General features: G+C 42.8%; 1 protein-coding gene across 1 annotated transcript in view; it reads right to left on the bottom strand.

Moving 5' to 3' along the window:
- Positions 1-22,110, bottom strand: part of LOC126284756 (glucose dehydrogenase [FAD, quinone]) — a 481,160-nt gene that overhangs the window by 103,265 nt on the left and 355,785 nt on the right. Inside the window, exons 4-5 of the mRNA XM_049983901.1 lie at positions 18,474-18,656; positions 12,510-12,740 (exon numbers count right to left, since the gene is read on the bottom strand). Of these exons, the coding sequence (XP_049839858.1) occupies positions 12,510-12,740; positions 18,474-18,656 (414 nt within the window). The remainder of the gene's footprint in view (positions 1-12,509; positions 12,741-18,473; positions 18,657-22,110) is intronic.

The raw sequence follows: 22,110 nt of genomic DNA, 5'->3' as shown, positions 1-22,110 counted from the left end.
CTTTTATTTCTATCACTGATTTTCGATGTATAGATTTAACCTTAGAGACAACACATTTTTAACCCGAGTACTTAGTTTTTGGTTTTCCATTCTTGGTTCTTGTATATTTTATGTATCTGTCTTTCCTCGTAGCTTACACCAGTTTCCTGTGTCCAACATTTTAGGTCGGTAAATCCTATGAAGGTGTCTTGATTTTCCTTATCTTACTTCCACTGTCAAGCACAATGTCAGAACTGCCTTTCTGTCGCCTTTAGCTTGCCCAGAGACAGACTGATCGTCATCTAACAAATCCCTAATTTTCTTTCCCATTATTCTGTATACGTGGATGCATGAGCTGTTAGGCTGGTTGTGCCATAGTTCTCGCATTTACCTACCCTTGCTATCGTCGGAATTCTGAAGACAATATTTTTCAGAAAGCCTGGTGGCATGCTTCTGGCCTCATACCAACTTCAACAGTAGTTTGGTGGCCACTTACCTCAATGATTTTAGAAGTACGAAAAGAATGTTGTCTATTCCCTCTGCAAATATTCCTTACGTCTGTTAAACCCAGACTGTACTGTTGGATCACTCAGGTCTTTCATATTGCGTCCCGTTTCCTCTGTCAAGTGATTAGACAAGTCCTCCCCCTCGTAGGGTCCTTCAGTGTACTCTTTCCGTCTACGTGCACTCTCCTCTGCATTTGACAGAGGAATTCCCATTTCACTCTTAATGTTGATGCCCTTCCTTGCAATTTCACGAAAGGTGTTTTTTTACTTTTTTAATATGCTCAACCAGTTATCCGATGACCATTTCGCCTTGGCTTAGTGTGCTTCCTTTTATTACATTCCTAAGTGATCTGCATTGTCGTACTCTTGTCTTCCCCTGATCGTGTTCGTAATTCATCGATCAGTTTTAGTACTTCTTCTGTTACCCAAGGTTTTGCCCTTTTCAGTGATCCCTCTTCAAGTGAACTATCACAATATCCATATCCTTGGAGAACGCGTCTAACCATTCCACAGCATTTCGGTATCTCTCTTCTTAGCCCACTGATTTTTCCGGACGAGGCTCTTATACCTCATCTTCTTCTTCATTGTGGTCCAAATCTATATCTACTCTTAGTTTCGCCCTACAAGTCAATATATCGTTTCAAAATCTCTGCCTGACCTTGATATAATCCAATGGAATCTTGCTGTGTCTCTGGGTCTTTTCTATGTATACTCCACCTCTTGTGAATTTTGAACGGTATTTTGCTATTATTAGAGAAATCTATTCCTACCGCTAAGCCTATATTTCCATACTACAGCGTTACAATGCTCCATAATTATTACACTATCATTTCCTGCTACATACTGAGTTACCTGTTCAGTATGTCGAATACTTGCACTACCTCATTATCTTCCTTGTGCGATTATCATGTGTATATATATTGTTCTTGGCGTTGGCTTTGAGATCCGAATTTGGGATGGAGGGGGGAGGGTTGGGACTAATCTGGAATCTTTTACCAATGGATAGATCAATCATCACGAGAGTTATTCAACTACGGGTGACACGTCATGTTGATGCTGTACATGTTCTTACTGCATTGCTATCTACGTCTTCAAGCCACTAATTAAGGGTAGTTTCCCATCTCAAGGGCAGAAGGTTGTCAGAAATTGCTCCACCCTACGTGACTAGGCACTTGGCAGAACGGGTATGATTCTTTTTGACGAAAGTCTTTGGCCGCCATTCCTGATGAAATTTATTCAAAATTTAAGCAGTGGTTCGAATGGAACTTAGGACGTAGGACCTTTTGATGTTAGACATAGACACTACCGTTAGACAATGGGGGCTATTTGCGTGCTTAGTAAATGTATTTTACTGAAAATAGCGGCCTTAACGTCAGGTGTTCGTAAATTTCCTCTACTTCATCTCCAGTAAGGATAAAATTAGGGAGATTAGTGCTAATATACTACCTTACAATAAATATTTTTTCTTTTGTTCAGATGCTAGTGGAAAACGTTATTTAATTATTGAAATGGTACCAAGTACCCTCTCCTGAACTCTGCACAGTGGCTTGTGTGATGTTGACGCAGATGCGACAAAACTATATTCTGAGCAACTAAGAACATAATATCAAAACATCCTAAGTTGCATTGCTCAATAATGGTTATCACAACTTACATGGAGTTCTTTTTTCTGGAGTTAATTTTATTCGAGGAAATAGAGACAATGCAGTCAACAGCTTGTATGCTTAATCACCTTTCGAAGGTTTGGTAGCTTGAAAGAAGCGAATGCTAGCTATTGCTGACACAATTAAATGAAGGAAATTCAAAATATGGTATCTTTATGTGTAATTTCATAACAAATTTCATACACTGTATTAATGAAGTCCCCCTTAGTAGTGTATATTTAAAGGTAATCAATGCAAAAGTAAAATATGATATTCCCGATAAATAGCCAAGAGAACAGCACCTTTATTTCCCCCCCCCCCCCCCCCCCCCCCGTTGGTCCATTCTAAATTCACAACAAAAAAGAAGTCCCAAAGTCCCAAATTTCTTACTTTACGGAGATGAACGTCGGACTGGTTCATTGTGCAGGATAGTAGCCGATTCAGATTTACTACCTGTGTTTCCACGTCAAAAGGCTTCTATTTCATACTAAAATTACAATGCCTTTTATTCCCTAAGTTGTCCTTCAGTAAAAAATCTCTCTCCCATTGATATTTGTTCTAGTATCGCTCATACAGGTGTCGTTGGTGCTTGAAGTTATATTAAAAGATGTAGTTAATTTAGAGAGATCGCCTTCAGTTGTAGTAATATTTATTTAAACCTCGACCACTTTCTAGATTTTAAAATCCCATCTTCTGGTGCATTTGATAATGCACCGAAGAGCCAAAGAAACAGGTACACCTGCCTAATATCGTGTAGGATCCCCGCGAGCACGCAGAAGTGCCGCAACACGACATGGCATGGACTTGACTAATGTCCGAAGCAGCGGTGGACACCATGAATCCTGCAGGGCTGTCCGTAAATCCGTTGGAGGGGTTCGAGATCTCTTTTGAACACCACGTTGCAAGGCATCCCAGATATGTTCAATAATGGTCATGTCTGGGGAGTTCGTGGCCAGTGGAAGTGTTTAAACTCAGAAGAGTGTTATTAGAGTCACTCTGTAGCAATTCTGGATGTGTAGGGTGTCACACTGTCCTGCTGGAATTGCCCACGTCCGTCAGAATGCAAAATGGACTTGAATCGATCCATGTGATCAGAGAGGATGCTTATGTACGTGTCACCTGACAGAGTCGTACCTCGACGTATCAGGGATCCCAAATTACTCCAATTGCACACGCCCTACACTATTACAGAGCCTCCACCAGCTTGAACAGTCCCCGTTGACATGCAGGTTTCATAGATTATGAGCTTGTCTCCATACCCTGTCACGTCCATCCACTCGATACAATTGGAAACGAGACTCGTCCAACCAGGCAACATGTTTCCTGTCATCAACAGTCCAATGTCGGTGTTGATGGGCACACGCGAGGCGTAAAGCTTCGTGTCGAGCAGTCATAAAGGGTACACGAGTGTATTTTCAGCTCTGGAACCCCATATCAATGATGTTATGTTGAATGGTTCGCACGCTGACACTTGTTGATTAGCCTAGTATTGTAATCTGCAGTAACTTGTGGAAGTGTTGCACTTCTGTCACGTTGAATGATTCCCTTCCGTCGTCGTTTGTCCCGTTCTTGCAGAATCTTTTTCCGGCCGCAGCGGCACCGGAGATTTGATGTTTTACCGGATTTCTGATATTCACGGTACACTCGTGAAATGGTCATACGCTCGAGCGCCAACTTTAACACCACGTTCAATCCCATTTAAATATTGACAACCTTCCATTGCAGCAGTAGTAACGTCTAACAATGGCGCCAGACCCTTGTTGTCTTATACAGGATGTTACAAAAAGGCACAGGAAACATTCCTCACACACAAAGAAAGAAAATATGTTGTTGTGGATATGTGTCCGGAAACGCTTACTAGAGCTAATTTTATTACTTCTCTTCAAATCATATTAATCAAGGAATGGAAACACACAACAACAGATTGTACCAGCGTGACTTCAAACACTTTGTTACAGGAAATGTTCAAAATGTCCTCCATTAGCGAGGATACATGCATCCACCCTCCGTCGCATGGAATCCCTGAGGCGCTGATGCAGCCCTGGAGAATGGCGTATTGTATCACAGCCGTTCACAATACGAGCGCGAAGAGTCTCTACATTTGGTACCGGGGTTGCGTAGACAAGATCTTTCAAATGCCCCATAAATGAAAGTCAAGACGGTTGAGATCAGGAGAGCGTGGAGGCCATGGCATTGGTCCGCTTCTACCAATCCATTGGTCACTGAATCTGTTGTCGAGAAGCGTACGAACACTTCGACTGAAATGTGCAGGAGCTCCATCGTGCATGAACCACATGTTGTGTCGAACTTGTAAAGGCACATGTTCTAGCAGCACAGGTAGAGTATCCCGTACGAACTCATGATGATGTGCTCCATTGAGCGTAGGTGGAAGAACATACTGACCAAACTAAAATGAGCTCTAACATGGAAATTAAGCGTTTCCGGACACATGTCCACATAACATCTTTTCTTTATTTGTGTGTGAGGAATGTTTCCTGAAAGCTCGGCCGTACCTTTTTGTAACACCCTGTATAGGCGTTGCTGTGTTTGAACATGCACGCCTACACCAGTTTCTCGGGCGCTTCAGTGTACGTCACATGCGGTCGAGCCAGTCAGTACGAGAGTTCCAGTCACTGCTTGCTGGCGGAAACTTTCCACCGCTGGGCAGCCGCACTGTAGGAACGCCAATCAGAGCGCTTCCAGGCCTCTGGCGTGTCCCTCCACGCAGGAGTGGTTGGCATTCAAACCATGCGGCTGCCCAGCGGTAGACAGGTTCCGCCGTCATGCAGTGATTGGAACTCTGCACTGACTGGCCCGACCGCATGTGATGTATTACCAAATACCGTAACTTCCCACGCCTGAAGATGGGATTTTAAAATCTCGAAAGTGGTCATGGTTTAAATAAATATTAGTAGAAGCGGATCTCTCTAAATTGACTGTCATGCATGTGGGTGTCCTACGTACCAGATCTTGTGGACTGAAAGATGGACATTCCTATCAGTTCACGGAATGCGATTGAATGAGTTGCTTCTATTATTAAAGAACTGTTCGCCTCCTTTGACAAACTTTGTGCATAAACACCGTTCCACAAATCGAGTTAGTCCATAATTTTGCCTTGAATGCCGTACACCAGTAGAAGTGTCGTTGCCGTGCCCGAAGAAACCTTGCTATGAAACATTTATTCGTAAAGCGTGGTTTAAGTGAAAGTATCAATTATGAAAAGTGCTACGGACTTGATGTAAACCGGTCAAATGTCTTTACATTCACTATCACTACTTTCCAACAACAAAGCTTCGCGTGTCGCTGTCAAAGCGAGAGTAGGTTCTCTGAGCCAGTACGCAGCTCGTGGTCTAGTGGCTAGCGTTGCTGTCTCTGGATCATGGTATCCCGGCTTCGATTGACGGCAGCGTCAGGGATTTTCTCAGTCCTGGGACTGGGTGTTTGTGTTGTCCTCATCGTCTCATTACCATTCGGATAGCGACGAGGGTGGAAATGGAAAGACTGGAACTTGTAAGGGAGCTGATGACCACGATATTGAGCGCCCACACACCAACATCAACATCATCTCTGATCCAGAGCGACAGCTCGACGTCTATTAAGGGGGTAGGACGTCAAACGGGCCGACTTGGAGCAGGAGAGGCACCACAGGACATTTTAAGTTCCACTGTCTATACTTTTACAAGTAAATTCATAAAACTTTAACAGCATGACCATAGCAGTGGAAGCTCAAAAACACTTTTATTTTTACATGTGAAATTTCATCATTTTTTCATTTACTACTGGCTGCATTTGTTGCTATAGGTACACTTTCATTCCTAAGTAACAGAGATTCTTTGATGAATTTCGCACAGCATACAAACCATAGTTACATGTTTATGAAATTCTAGAAGTTATTTAATTTATGAAAAAATGAATGAACTGTTACAGTTTAAACTTCATGTTTAGAAAAAATTCAAGTTTTATAGTTAATTACCTCGATTTTTTCCACAGTTTTTTAATAGATTGGAAAATTATAGAGTTTTATACGCCTGTAATTACTGTTTGTATGCTATGAAAAATTCATCGAATAATCTCTCTTACTGAGGAAGAAAAGTGTACCTATAGCAACAAATTCAGCCAGTAATAAGTGAAAAAATGATGAAATTTCACATGTAAAAAAAGGTATTTTGCTACGTGAGTCCTCAATCCTTCCTGGTCGTGGTGAGAAAGTTATATGAATTTATTTGCATAAGTATAGATAGTAGAAATTAAAATGTCCTGTAGTGACTCTCCTGCTCCAAGTCGGCCCGTTTAACGTCTTACACCCCTTAAGTAAGCACCGGCTCCCATCTGCTCCAAACAAATCACTATGGAGTCACTTGTTAAAATAAGGTAGCTGTTTTCGTACGAGTTCTTTCTGGGCTATGGTTTTACGCTTTTATTGTGCTTGTACGCGCGTTCGTTGTTGTTGTGGTCTTCAGTCTAGTTTTGTTGGTCTTCATTTCATAACTCCTTTCCGAGATACTGTCCTTGCCGTTCAGCTGATCTTCCAATTACTTTACGCGGTACCACCATCATGAGTGCAATCGCGTAGCAGTATGGATCGGATAAGATACCTGTAACATGTTAGAGAGATTATGAGAAAAAAACCTGTTCTCCTTCTGGCAGCAGTTTATCTTAGGTCACTGGAGTGACGAAGAGTACAAAGCGACTGTAAAAAAGCGCAGGTCATTCCCGTTTGTAAGAAAGGACGTAGAACAAACGAACATATTATTACGCCCATATCGATGACGTCAGTCTGTTGTAGAATTATGGAACAGTTTTATGTTAACGTATGACAACGTTTCTGGAGGACGAAAATCTCTGTAGAAATCTTCATGGATTCCGAAAACAGAAACTCAGCTCGTTCTGTTCCCCCGTGAGATCCATAGAGCTGTATACAACAGCATTCAGGTTGATTCCGTGTTCGTTGACTTTAGGAAAACATTTGACACTGTCCCGCACTGTCGTTTACTAAAAAAAGTTTGTGCGACAGGACCATTACCAGATTAAAATTGTGTACCGGACCGGCGCTCGAACCAAGGACCTTTGCTTTTTGGGGGTGAGTGCTCTAGCGACTGAATACATATAAAAGATCCACGACAGCCTTCACAGTATACTTCCCGCCAGTGCCTCATCTCCTCCCTTCCAAACTTCACAAAATTTCTCCTACACAGTTTATTTGCTAATACACCTCATTTCTTCCTGCATTTCACTATTCTTCAAACAATTCGTTTTATGATGAGAAATATAAGCCGTTTCATTCTGTTGTAATTCACACTGTTGTTACCTAATGTAGCAGCACTACAATTATGTTTGACGAAACTATGAAAATACCGAGAGCTTCTCGTAATAATATTACAGGTGGCGTCTCTCTTTCATTACTGTACATTAAATAACACTGGGACTTTGCGTTTGAGGTGAGTTCTATGACTCAAGGTTGCAGTGCACGGAGTGTTTCGAAAGGTTCGCCTCTGTTCACAAAACTACGTTATACATCAATATAGAAATTTCGGGTAATTGTTTATTTACTCATACAGCAAGAAAACTGCTATTTTCAAAGTTATTATTCTTATATATAAAGGCATTTGACGAATGATTTCGCCATATTGTCTGGTGCTTTTGATTCGGTGAGTGTGTGCTCCACTACTTCACTACTGGCCATTCAAAAGTCCCGCACGCAGTTTGACAGAAAAATGGCCGCCGTATCGTCCGGTTGGCCACTCTCTCTCTCTATACAGGCTCTCTAGTCTAGCTCAGCCAGGGACATACCTACCGGCAACCACATGAACCAGCCGCTTACAGCTGGCGCCACAGTAAATTTATTGATTTGATGCGCTAGCCAAAATTTACTCCACATTTCTATCTTCTTTCACACACGGCATACAGTCTTGTGAAACCGGATTTTGGTGTTACACTTCGCCAGCCCGCCGCTCCCGCTACCAAAAGGCAGCCACTGAAGGCGATGCCATATCGTATGGCGTGGAAGCATGCAGATTTGAGTGAACAGGAAGGCAATACTACAATCATAACAATGGACTGCTTAACTGCGATATATTCTGCTTTCAAAATTTACAAGGAAAGAGAAAACGACCTTTCTTTTTAGTCATTTGTCTCTTTCATGCTGCCTCCCACGAATTCCTTTCCTGGGATAACTTATCCATTTCAGTGAAGCACTTGCAACATTCATCACAATTATTTGTAAGATATTTTCCAGTATCTGTTTTTTCCTCTACAGTTTTTATCCTCTACAGCTCCTTCAAGTACCATAGAAGTTATCCCCTGATGTCTTAATACATATCCTATCATCCTTTTTTTGTCCGCGTTTACGTATGTTCCTTTCTTTGCCGGTTCTACGAAGAACCTCCTCATTCATTACTTTATCAGTCCACCTAATTTTCAACACCTTTCCGTACTACCACGCCTCAAATGCTTCGATTCTCTTCTGTTCCGTTTTCCGCACTGTCCACGGAATCCTGTGCTCCAGGCGTACGTTATCAACAATATCTTCCTCGAATTAGGGCCTACGCTTGATACTAGCATGCTTCTCTTGGTTAGGAATGCTTTTCTTGCCAGTGCGATTATGCTGTTTACGTCATCATGGTTTCGTTTGCCATGGGTTATTTTACTTCCAGGCTAGCAGAAATCCTTACCTCCGCCTACTTCGTGATCGCCAGTTTTGATGTTAAGTTTGTTTCTCGCTATTCTCATTTTTGCTACTTCTCATTATTTTCTTCGTTATACTCCTTAGACTATTCTATTCAACAGATCCTTAACTTTCTGAAACCTCGCTAAGGATATCAATATTATCAGCGAATCCTGTCACTGATATCCTTTATTCTGAATTTTAATCCTACTTTTGAAACCTTCTTTTATTTCTGGTATGAAAGGGAAGCATTGGTTGGGAAGGGAGTGAGACAGGATTGTAGCATATCCCTGATGTTATTCAATCTGTATACTGAGCAAGCAGTAAAGGAAACAAAAGAAAAATTCGGTGTAGGAATTAAAATCCATGGAGAAGAAATAAAAACTTTGAGGATTGCCGATGGCATTGTAATTCTGTCAGAGACAGCAAAGGACCAGGAAGAGCAGTTGAACGGAATGGACAGTGTCTTGAAAGGAGGATATAACATCAACAAAAGAAAAAGGGGTTAATGGATTGTAGTCAAATTAAATCGGGTGATGTTGAGTGAATTAGATTAGCAAATGAGACAATTGAAGTAGTAAATGTGTTTTTCTATTTGGGGAGCAAAATGATGATGGCCGGTGTAGAGAGGATATGAAATGTAGACTGGCAATGGCAATGAATGCGTTTCTGAAGAAGAGAAATTTGTTGATATCGGGTATAGATTTAAATGTTAGGAAGTTGTTCCTGAAAGTACTGTGTGTAGCCAAGTATGGAAGTGAAACGTGGACGATAAATAGTTTAGACAAGAAGAGAATAGAAGCCTTCGAAATGTAATAAGGAGGTATGGAGTAGAATTGGGGAGAAGAGAAATTTGTGGCACAACCTGACTAGAAGAAGGGATCGGTTGGCAGGAGATGTTCAGAGGCATCAAGAGATCACGAATTTAGTATTGGAGGGCAGCATTTAGGGTAAAAATCGTAGAGGGAGACCAATAGATGAATACACTAAACAGATTCAGAAGGATGTAAGTTGTAATAGGTACTGGGCGATGAAGATGCTTGTACAGGACAGAGTAGCATGGAGAGCTGCATCAAACCTGTCTCTGGCTGAAGACCACAACAACAACAAAATTACTTCTTCGTTGAACAGACTCAACGGTACGAGCGAAAAGGCCACGTCCCTGTCATAAACCCTTTTCAATCATAGCACCTCTTCGTTGGTCGTACATTCGTACTGATCCCTCTTGGTTCTTGCACATATTGTATATTACCCGTCTGTCCCTATAGCTTACCCTTACTTTCTCAGAAATTCTAAGATCTTACGCTATTTCTAGCTCGACGAATCCTACGTTTCTCTGTTATTTCACTTTTCAGATACGGCCACTGACCTTCAAATGCACTGCCTGCTGTGTATTTTATCGCAGCAGTATCTACGTCTTTAGGGAGCTTTAAACACGTATCGTTATTCCTTAGCTCTTCAGTACCCGTCTTACTTCCACATTGATTATTTCGATTATTAAGCGCTAAAATTTGGAAGTAAGAGTGCATAGTTTCATAAGGAATGGATCATCAGATGAAATGAAAGATACAAAAATGTAAAGAACGTGACATCTATGGGTTTTAGACGAGCGAGAAATGGTAGCAATGAGGAGCCTATAAGCCGTACTATCTCTCCTTGTTGTGCAGGCGGCAGAGGGTGGTTGTGCACGAGGTTCTCTGTGATCAACACGAACGCAACGTGTTGACTGCTCCATGACAACACCAAAAGTGAGACTGAGTGACCCTGCTGGGTCTTATTTGAAAACGGATCCAGCAGGAAAGCAGCAGACTGTCAAGGAAGGGAATATTTTCTATTTCCGCCATAAACAGCCATTTCTACATAAAGCTACGTTGTTTTATCAACGAGTTCTGAGGTAAACCCTCAGATCTGTAACGTTCCACTACCTGGCTGGTCAGACCACCAGCTGCCTCCCTAGAATGTAGCCTCGTGCACAGGGGATCCTTCTGCAAACCAAGCAGCTTCTCTGCTGTTCACCGCCACCATGGTGACTACCAATAAATATAATTTGAAAGATAATGCCTTAAAATTAAATTATACCAAAATTACTCCTGAACAGAGAGAACCATTATAAGGAATTTCCGTCTCCACTCTCGTCTCAGGAACAAATGAATTTTTTTATTTATTTTAATTTGTAGTATAATTCACTAACAAAAGAAATGTGGTATCACAAGGTAACTAGTTTTCAAGTACTGCGTATTCTTTCTACATCAAAATCTGCATCACTCAGCAATTTTTTACACTTAAATACCTGTGTACAGGTTTTACCGAAACACTTGCGCACTATCCCTGCACTTTTGCACTCCTGAATAGCGTGCAGTGAAAAGATACTTAAATTTTCCCTGTGCGAGCTCTGATTTCTCTTATTGTATTACGATGATCAGTTCTCCCTAAGTCTGTGGGCGTCAACAATATTTTCGCATTGGGAGGAGAAAGTTTGCGGTTGAAATTTCGTGAAACGATCTCACCGCAACGAACACTCCTTTTTGTTAGTGATTGCCACAGCAACACGCGTATCATATTCGTGACCCTTTCTCCTCTGTCTCATGCTAATAAAAAATGAAATTTTTCGATGTTCTTCGTCAATCGTATCTGGTAAGCATCCCATATGCAGAGCAATACTACAGAAGAAAACGGACAAGCGTAGTGTATGCAGTATCTGTAAGGGATCTGCCGGCCGCGGTGGCCGAGCGGTTCTAGGCGCTTCAGTCCAGAACTGCACGACTGCTACTGTGGCAGGTTCGAATCCTGCCTCGGGCATGGATGTGTGTGATGTCCTTAGGTTAGTTAGGTTTAAGTAGTTCTAAGTCTACGGGACTGATGACCTCAGATGTTAGAGCCTTTTGAACCGGTTACTGGATCAAAATGGTGTCTATTCTTTCGCACATGTCCGAAATAACAAACACTACATATATCTATGTCATATTGCTTCTGTGAAACGAAAAAACGACATATACGCGTTCTATGCTGCTGAATTACTTGACAGGACAGCGGCAGCAGTTGAGGCGTGTTGCAACAGAAGGGAAGCATTATTTTGTATCCATTATAGATTTCCGTATTTCTGTAAATGATGTTGTAAAAAGTGTTCATGGTTCGGAAGAGTAGTGGGTTCCATGATAATTGTTTGATCGATAGGTGGGATGAATCAAGATTTTATTATAATAGTAGTAAGTCTGGATTTTTGATTTTTTGATTTTTAGGAGTCTTGTCTTATCAAACATCCTGTTAAGGAGACGGATACTGGCAGAAGTAAAGCTGTGAGTACAGGGCGTGAGTCGTGCTTCGGCAGCTCAGATGGTAGAGCACTTGCCCGCGAAAAGCAAAGGTCCCGAGTTGGAGTCTCGGTCGGGCACACTGGTTTAATCTGCCAGGAAGTTTATCCTGTTAAGTATTTATCACAATGTATATTACGGGAGTTAAAGTTGTAATGTGTTTTTTTGATAAGATTTGGCTCTAGCAGATTTTAGTAGCTTTATCATTTTAGTCATTCTTATAATGACTTGCAGTCAGTACGTTGTACTGATCATGCTCTTCATATTTAGGGGGGGGGGGGGGGACTACTGTACAACTTGATCAATAAATTTGTCCTTGTATTGTAGACTCAATCAATCGACTACACAAGTAATCACTTCAGCTGGAGTTGTGTGATTCCGTAACAATAGCGGAGCGGCGACTCACCTTGCCCCTGGGCCACGAGCAGCGGCGCTCGTTCTCGTTGAGGCAGGCCATCTCCTCGGGCTCGGTGCGGAAGTTCCAGTCGATACTGCTGCCGATGAAGTTGAGGAACATGGACGGCACCTGGGCGCCCGTCGGCTCGTCCAGCCCGGCCTCGATGAGCAGCACGTTCCAGTGCGGGATCTCCGACAGCCGCGCCGCCACAACAGAGCCCGCACTGCCGCCGCCCACCACCTGGCGACGCGCACACCATCAGCGAAACCGCCCTGCACTATCGGGGTACTCCATGCTAAGCACAGTCACCAAGAATCGCCTTTTGGACATTAGAGGTCTTCTTACTTCTCCGACATAAAAGGAGGTTGTATAAATGGAAGAATCCTGAAGATACTGGAAGGTATCAGATAGATTATATAATGGTAAGACAGAGATTTAGGAACCAGGTTTTAAATTGAAAGACATTTCCAGGGGCAGATGTGGACTCTGACCACAATCTATTGGTTATGAACTATAGATTAAAACTGAAGAAACTGCAAAAAAAAAAGGGAATTTAAGGAGATTGCACCTGGATAAACTGACTAACCAGAGGTTGTAGAGAGTTTCAGGGAGGGCATAAGGGAACAATTGAGAGGAATGGCGGAAAGAAATACAATAAAAGGAGAATGAGTAGCTCTGAGGGATGAAGTAGGGAAGGCAGCAGAGGATCAATTAGGTAAAAAGATGAGGGTTAGTAGAAATGCTTGGGTAACAGAAGAAATATTGAATTTAGTTGATGAAAGGAGAATATATCAAAACGCAGTAAATGAAGCAGGAAAAAAGGAGTACAAACATCTCAAAAATGAGATAGACAGGAAGTGCAAAATGGCTAAGCAGGGATGGCTAGAGGACAAATGTAAGGATGTAGAGGCTTATCTCACTAGGGGTAAGATAGATACTGCCTATAGGAAAATTAAAGAGACCTTTGAAAAAAAAAAGCCACTTGTATGAATAACAAGATCTCAGATGGAAACCCAGTTCTTAGCACAGAACGGAAAGAAGAAAGGTGGAAGGACTATATAGAGGGTCAAGACAATATTATGGAAATGGAATTGTATGTAGATGAAGATGGAATGGGAGATACGCTACTGGGAGAAGAGTTTGACAGAGCATTGGGAGGCCTAAGACGAAACAAGGCCCCGGGAGTAGACAACATTCCATTGGAACTACTGACGGCCTTGGGAGAGCCAGTCCTGACAAAACTCTACAATCTGGTGAGCAAGATGTATGAGACAGGCGAAATACCCCCAGACTTTAAGGAGAATATAATAATTTCAATCCCAAAGAAAGCAGGTGTTGACATATGTGAAAATTACTGAACTATCAGTTTAATAAGTCACAGCTGCAAAATACTAACGCGAATTTTTTATAGACGAATGGAAAAACTTGTGGAAGCCGACCTCGGGGAAGATCAGTTTGGATTCTATAGAAATTTTGGAACACGTGAGGCAACACTGATCCTACGACTTACCTTAGAAAATAGATTAAGGAAAGGCAAACCTAAGTTTCCAGCATTTGTAGAGTTAGAGATAGCTTTTTACAATGTTAACTGGAATATTGTCTTTCAAATTCTAAAGGTGGCAGGGGTAAAATACAGAGAGCGAACGGCTATGTAGAATTTGTACAGAAACCAGATGGCAGTTATAAGAGTCGAGAGGCATGAAAGCGAAGCAGCGGTTGGGAAGGGAGTGAGACAGGGTTGTAGCGTCTCCTCGATGTTATTCAATCTCTATATTGAGCTATCAGTAAAGGAAACAAAAGAAAAATTCTGAATAGGTATTAAAATCCTTAGAGAAGAAATAAAAACTTTGACGTTCGCCGATGACATTGTAATTCAGTCAGACAGCAAAGGACTTGGAAGAGCAGTTGATCGGAATGGATAGTGTCTTGAAAGGAGGATATAAGATGAACATCAACAAAATCAAAACGAGGACAATGGAATGTAATCGAATTAAGTCGGGTGATGCTGAGGGAATTAGATTCGGAAATGAGACACTTAAAGTAGTAAAGACGTTTTGCTATTTGGGGAGCAAAATAACTGATTATGTCGAAGTAGATATAAAATGTAGACTGGCAGTGGCAAGGAAAGCGTTTCTGAAGAAGAGAAATTAGTTAACATCGAGTATAGATTTGAGTGTCAGGAAGACATTTCTGAAAGTATTTGTATGGAGTGAAGCCATGTATGGAAGTGAAACATGGACGATAAATAGTTTGGACAAGAAGAGAACAGAAGCTTTCGAAATGTGGTGCTACAGAAGAATGCTGAAGATTAGATGGGTAGATCACATAACTCATGAGGAAGTATTGAATAGAATTGGGGAGAAGAGGAGTTTGTGGCACAACTAGACAAGAAGAAGGGATCACAAATTTAGCATTGGAGGGCAGCGTGGAAGGTAAAAATCTGAGAGGGAGACCAAGAGATGAATACACTAAGCAGATTCAGAAGGATGTAGGTTGCAGTAAGCACTGGGAGATGAAGAAGCTTGCACAGGATAGAGGAGCATGGAGAGCTGCATCAAACCAGTCTCGGGACCACAACAACAACATACTTCTCCGAGAGCGATGGGATAGTGGTTAGCTCACTGGTCTCGCATTCGGGAGGACGACGGTTTAAACCTGCGTCCAGCTATCATGATTTAGATTTTCCTAGTGTCCCTAAATTGCTTCGGGAAAATGCCGGGACGGTTTCTTTGAAAGGACTTGACGGATTTCCTTTCGCAACCTTCCCTCATCAGATGGGACCGATAACCTCGCTCTTTTGGCGCCTCATCCAAATCAACCAATCTTCTTACTCCCCGCGCTTGCCAAGAAAAATTGCAGAGATATTCCGCATTTTGCAAGACACTAACTGATTATTTTTGTTTTTTCAAAAAACTTGAACGCTCTCTAAGCTACGTTCCGTGGGTTTTATGGTTTTCTGAAAACGTTAACATCTTTTCGAGGTTATTTTAATTTCGATTTGCATCTGTTCACATGTGTTAAGGGGCAATAAGTAGACGTTAAATATCACGTTTGTTTACATGAACTTGCCCCAGAGTTGACGCATTAAATGTTGTACGTTTATGCTGTACTGTAAATAAGATCTACTCATTTGGAAATATGATATACAGTTGTCCACATATCTCAAATTACGCTTTCAAATATCTACTTTGTATTCTACAGCTTTGCATCTGTTCTTCATCCATTTCAGACTGCAAACCTCTATGTTGCGTTGCTTGCGTCTTACTTCCGTTGCTGATTCTATGCCCCTGCTTCCCTTGTTTCAAACGTGTTAAAGCAAATATTTCTTATGCTAACACCGTATTTTTTTATTTATTTTTTCGTCTGCAGCTCTTGGTCTAGTGGCCGTCGTACCTGCCTCTTGGTCACGCGATTCCGGGTTCGATTTCCGGCCATGTGGGGGATTTTCTCCGCCCGGGGACTGGGTGTCTGTGTTGTCGTCATTTCATCATCGCTTGGGAAAGTGTCAAGACTGGACAGTGAAAAGACTGAGTATTTGTATGGGCGCTAATAACCACACTGTCGAGCGTCCAACAAACCAAATATCATCATCGCCGTTTCTAACTGTTACTCATGAACTTCACATACTTCTTCGCCGATGTCATGTTTGCATTTATGTTGATCGCCGTCAGTTTCAGGACATTTTGTAAGATACAGTACAAATGGTACTTCTATTGTTTCAAAGATGGTGTTTGCAATTACCTTTAACTAACACACTACTGGCCATTAAAACTGCTACACCACGAAGATGACGTGATACAGATGCGAAATTCAACCGACAGGAAGAAGATGCAGTGATACGCAAATGATTATCTTTTCAGAGCATTCACACAAGGTTGGCTCCGGTGGCGACCCCTACAACGTGCTGACATGAGGAATGTTTCCAACTGATTACTCATACACAAACAGCAGTTGACCGGCGTTGCCTGGTGAAACATCGTTGTGATGCCTCGTGTAAGGAGGAGAAATGCGTAAAAGGTCGGATCGTAGCCTATCGCGATTGCGGTTTATCGTATCGCGACATTTTTTCGGATGAATCCAGGTTCTATTTACAGAATCATGATGGTCGCATCCGTGTTTGGCGATATCGCGGTGAACGCACGTTGGAAGCGTGTATTCGTCATCGCCATACTGGCGTATCACCTGGCGTGATGGTATGAGGTGCCATCCATTACACGTCTCGGTCACCTCTTGTTCGCACTGACGGAACTTTGAACAGTGGACGTTACATTTAAGATGTGTTACGACCCGTGGCTCTACCCTTCATTCGATCCCTGCGAAACCCTACATTTCAGCAGGATAGTGCACGACCGCATGTTGCAGGTCCTGTACGGGTCTTTTTGGATACAGAAAATGTTCGACTGCTGCCCTGGCTAGCACATTATCCAGATCTCTCACCAACTGAAAATGTCTGGTCAATGGTGGCCGAGCAACTGGCTCGTCACAATAGGTCAGTTACAACTCTTTATGAACTGTGGTATCGTGTTGAAGATGCATGGGCAGCTGTACCTGTACACGCCATCCAAGATCTGTTTGACTCAAGGCCTAGGCGTGATTCAACAAGGCATGAGTAGTGAAAACAAAAGACGGTTAGAGCTAACCATGAATGCCTGTGTGCGTTACACCTGCAATATTCGCCGATATGATCATGTTAGTGCTTCATACTCCGAGCTAGGGTGGCTGCGGCCGGACAAACTGCGTGACTACCACACTCTATGTCTACTTCACCGACTCCTCATCGCGCAAGCGCCCCAGTACCTAGCTTCAGTGATTAAAAACCTGTCATGCCATCATAATCGAAACACGAGGTCACTCTTATCTGGTATCCTAACTGTGCCCACTCACAAAACAAAAGCTTTTGCAAACTCCTTCTCAGTTGCCGCTGTCCGCCTCTGGAACAAACTGCCCCTTACCTTGAGGAAAATTCAATCTCCTGTTGCTTTTAAGAAGAAGTTGAAGCATTTCCAACTATCATCCGCATAAAATTCTCCACAGAATTAATGTGCAAGGCCAATCCTCTCATGTGTCAAATAGCAAAGCTAGCGTCTCCTATCTTGCTCCTGAGATGCCTTCCTCTTCATCTATTCTCTATTAGCCACGCAGTCTCCTTTTCCTTTATATTTTCCTGAATTATGATTCATCATGTCTCTCTATTCTTCTCCTCCCTTCACCATGAGTCTCCCTCATACTCCCTGCTGCCAGCACTCCTATCTAAAATCTTTCTCTTCAATAATGTATTTTTCGAGGTGTACCTTTCTAATTGTTTATCTCACTTTTTGTATTAGATGTAGTTTAACATGCCTACTAAAACATATGACTGTAAAATAAGTAGAATGCCTGGTTAGATGTAAGAGAGGGCCTGATGGCCCTAATCTTGCCAGGTTAAATAAATAAATAAATAAAAATATAAAGGCCGTTATTACGGCCAGAGGTGGTTGTTCTGGGTACTGATTTCTCAGAATGTATGCACCCAAATTGCGTGAAAATGTAATCACATGTCAGTTCTAGTATAATATATTTGTCCAATGAATGCCCGTTTATCATCTGCATTTCTTCTTGGTGTAGCAAGTTAATGGCCAGTAGTGCATAAATAAAAAAGCACTACACGTTGTTGTGATTTTATTCCTATTACTCCTTAAGCTGGCTCCCCATACCCCAGGTTATCTGCCTCAATACGTTCAATAGAGCATCCTCCGTTAAATTTTTGCACGCTCTTACAAAACACCATGTATGAAAATCGTAACCGATGTGACGTGTAAGTCGTATACAGTAGGGACTAGAGGAAATAGATGTAATCTTTGTTTGGAAGGCCTGTGTACTTGCTGAGGATGTTGATACTTGTACCTACACATATGGACAGACACTTACTTACTTAAGAGACTCGATAAGTTTCAGGAAGCGAACGCGTAATAAAGTAATGGTGCAGGAACGTACCACGAAATCGTACTCGACGTCCGGTCTCCGTCGACTGGTGGGTCGGCCGCAGGGGTCCTCGAGGTCGCACTGCGAGCGGATGAAGACCTCGAGCAGCCCCATGAAGAGCATGAAGCTGGAGCCGCCGCACGTGGACGCCAGCGTGGGGCCCGGCGGCTGCGACACGGGGCAGTTGCAGTTCATCTGCGGGTCACACAGAGCGGCGCGAGTCAGCACCCAGCAGGCAGCACCGAAACAAAGCAGCACCAGGTGACTGGCTGCAAGGCTACAAAATGGTTGTACAAAACGGATATTTGACCATCAGGTCTCTCTTTATTTAAGAATCCAAGCATTACTATGTTTGTTTTTAAAAGTAATGTGTTGTATACTGGAATTCACGACATGCTCTACACATGAGACGTGGCCATTATTTAAGTAATGACAGTTGTGACGTTGTGGTACAAACTACACACATTTAAAAAAAAGTTTGGCGCCTCCTTGGTTCCGAGATTTCCGGATAAGAGATCAACACAAACATCATTTCCGCCATTTTTATTGCTCATGAAAACTACACATTGCATGTCGTACCATCATACAGCGAGACGTTCAGAGGTGTTGGTCCAGACTGCTGTACACACCGGTACTTTAACACACAGTAGCAAGTCCTCTTGCATTGAGCCGGCCGGTGTGGCCGAGCGGTTCTAGGCGCTTCAATCTGGAACCGCGCGACCTTTATGGTCGCAGTTGCGAATCCTGTCTCGGGCATGGATGTGTGTGTTGTCCTTAGGTAAGATATTTTTAAGCAGTTCTAAGTTCTAGGGGACTGATGACCTCAGATGATAAGTCCCATAGTGCCCAGAGGCATTTGAACCTCTTGCATTGATGCATGCCTATATTCTTCGTGACACACCATCCACAAGTTCATCAAGGCACTGTTGGTCCAGATTGTCCCACTTCTCAACGGCGATTCGGCGATCCGGAGATCCCTCGGAGTGGTTGGTGGGTCACGTCGTCCGTGAACAGCCCTTTTCAATCTATCCCAGGCATGTTCGATAGGGTTCATGTCTTGAGAACATTCTGATCACTCTAGTCGAGCAATGAAGGAAGTTATTCACAAGATGTGTCCATGCAGACGAATGCATCGCTAATATGCTGTTGATATGGTTGCATTATCGGTCGGAGGATGGCATTCACGTATCGTACAGCTGTTACGGCGCCGCCTTCCATGGCCACCAGCGGCATACGTCGGCCCACATAATGTCACCCAAAAGAGCAGGGAACCTACACCTTGCTGCACTCGCTGGGCAGAGTGTCTGGCTGAAGGCATATGCGACATTCATCGGTAAAGAGAACGTGATACCACTCCTAAGCAGTCCATTCGGAATGTTTTGGGCCCATCTGTAGTGCGCTGCATGATGTCGTGTTTGCAAAGATGTACCTCGCCATGGACTTCGGGAGTCAAGATGCGCATCAAGCAGACTATTGCTCACAGTTTGAGTCGTAACACGAAGTCCAGTGGCTGCACGAAGAGCATTATTCAACATGGAGGCATTGCTGCCGGGGTTCCTCCGAGACATAATTCGTAGGTAGTGGCCATCCACTGCAGTAGTAGCCCTTCAGCCGCCTGGGCGAGGCATGTCATCGACAATTTCTGTCTTTCTGTATTTCCTCGATGTCCGGACAATATCGCTTTGGATCACTCCGAGACACCTGGACACTTCCCTTGTTGAGGGCCCCTCCTGGCACAATGCTGACGGGATCGCACCACGGTACGGACCGTCTAGTCATGATTGAACTACAGACAGCACGAGGCGCGTACCCTCTTTCTGGTGGAACGACTGGAACTGATCGACTGTCGGATCCTCTCCGTCTGTACATGCATGCTTTTTTTACAACTTTAGGCGGGTTTATTGACATCACTGAACAGTCAAAGGGACTGCGTCTATGATACAATATCCAATCAACGTCTATCTTCAGGAGTTTTGGGAACTGAGGCGAGGCAAAACTTTTTTTGATGTGTTAATTTTAGCCCTGATCCGTGAAGATGACCTGTGATTGAAACTGGTCGATATTTGGGTTTTTAAATAACAAAGCAGCTGATGGTCAAACATGCATTTTATAGAGTGCTTGACGGCTGTTAATAGTCACCTTCCAAAAATTGTCACTAAGTTGTTATCTTATGAAATTGAATAGGCCGTATACAATCCATCGTACCATCATACCATCAAGATCCGGGGCTGGGGTTCACGTTCGTGTGAAATTCATTGAAGTAAATTAATAAGAGATGGAACAGATCCCCCATGGTGCACACCGTTGTAGAAACTGTAAGTAGGCTGTTTAGGTTTTTTTTATTGGTAACGCCGCCGCCACGTAGCGCTCTGTATGAAAATCACTGTCTGTGCTGTGCGCAGTCTGTGGCTAGTTTGCATTGTTGTCTGCCATTGTAGTGTTGGGCAGCGGCAGCTGGATGCTAACAGCGCGTAGCGTTGCGCAGTTGGAGGTGAGCCGCCAGCAGTGGTGGACGTGGGGAGGGAGATGGCGGAGTTTTGAAATTTTTAAGAATTGGTGTCATGAACTGCTATATATATATATTATGACTAGTGAGGTAAATACATTGTTTGTTCTCTATTAAAATCTTTCATTTGCTAACTGTGCCTATCAGTAGTTAGTGACTTCCGTAGTTTGAATCTTTTAGTTAGCTGGCAGTAGTGGCGCTCGCTGTATTGCAGTAGTTCGAGTAACGAAGATTTTTGTGAGGTAAGTGATTTGTGAAACATATAGGTTAATGTTAGTCAGGGTCATTCTTTCGTAGGGATTTTTGAAAGTCAGATTGCGTTGCGCTAAAAAATATTGTGTGTCAGTTTAAGCACATTCGTGTATAATTGTTCAAAGAGGACGTTTCACATAGACCAGTCTTGTATAATTGTTCTAAGGGGACGTTACATAAAACAACGAAAAAAGCATGCCACACTTAATATCCAGGACTGGTGACGCTTTTTCAAACAGTCGAAGTTTAGTGTAGAATTCATGGCGGGGTGCTTTTAGTAGGTTACACAACGAAACCCAACATCGAGACCTGGCAGAAAACCCAGAGATGTTTTGCTCTTATGTAAAGTACAAGGCGTTTATAACTTCTGATACTTGAGAAGGCCCCCATACAAAACGAGAGGCGGGAGGGTAAAGAAACCTTCTGGAAACATTTCTAAGGAGTTGCGGAAGACAAACGACATACAAACCATTTAAGAGATATCTTCTAATTTCTTCATGAGAGGGGAACATTTGTTAACATCGTACAATGTTCACATTCCAGGTTACAAACGTTATAGATGCGGAAGACAAACAACATACAAACCACTGAAGAAATCTCTTCTAATTTCTTCATGAGTGGGGAACATTGGTTAACCTCGTACAATGTTCACGTTCCAGGTTACAAACGTTGCTTAGTGTGGCGACCATACGTATCTACGACAGCCTGCAACCGCCCTCGAGATACCATTTCTCAATCGTCCCCTTTTCTAACAGCGGACCATGAAATAGCTCGTGCCCTGTTTGAAGATGGTAGATTGCGTCCAGCATTCTGAGGCATGATAATAAGTTCTTCAACAATATGACGCAGTTGACCATCGGCGTCTCGCAGGAGCATATCGCAAATGGCCAG

This window comes from Schistocerca gregaria, chromosome 8, assembly GCF_023897955.1.
Source record: "Schistocerca gregaria isolate iqSchGreg1 chromosome 8, iqSchGreg1.2, whole genome shotgun sequence".
Taxonomy (NCBI): domain Eukaryota; kingdom Metazoa; phylum Arthropoda; class Insecta; order Orthoptera; family Acrididae; genus Schistocerca; species Schistocerca gregaria.
The sequence above is the reverse complement of the archived record's forward strand: the minus strand, read 5'-3'. Positions and strand labels throughout refer to the sequence as shown.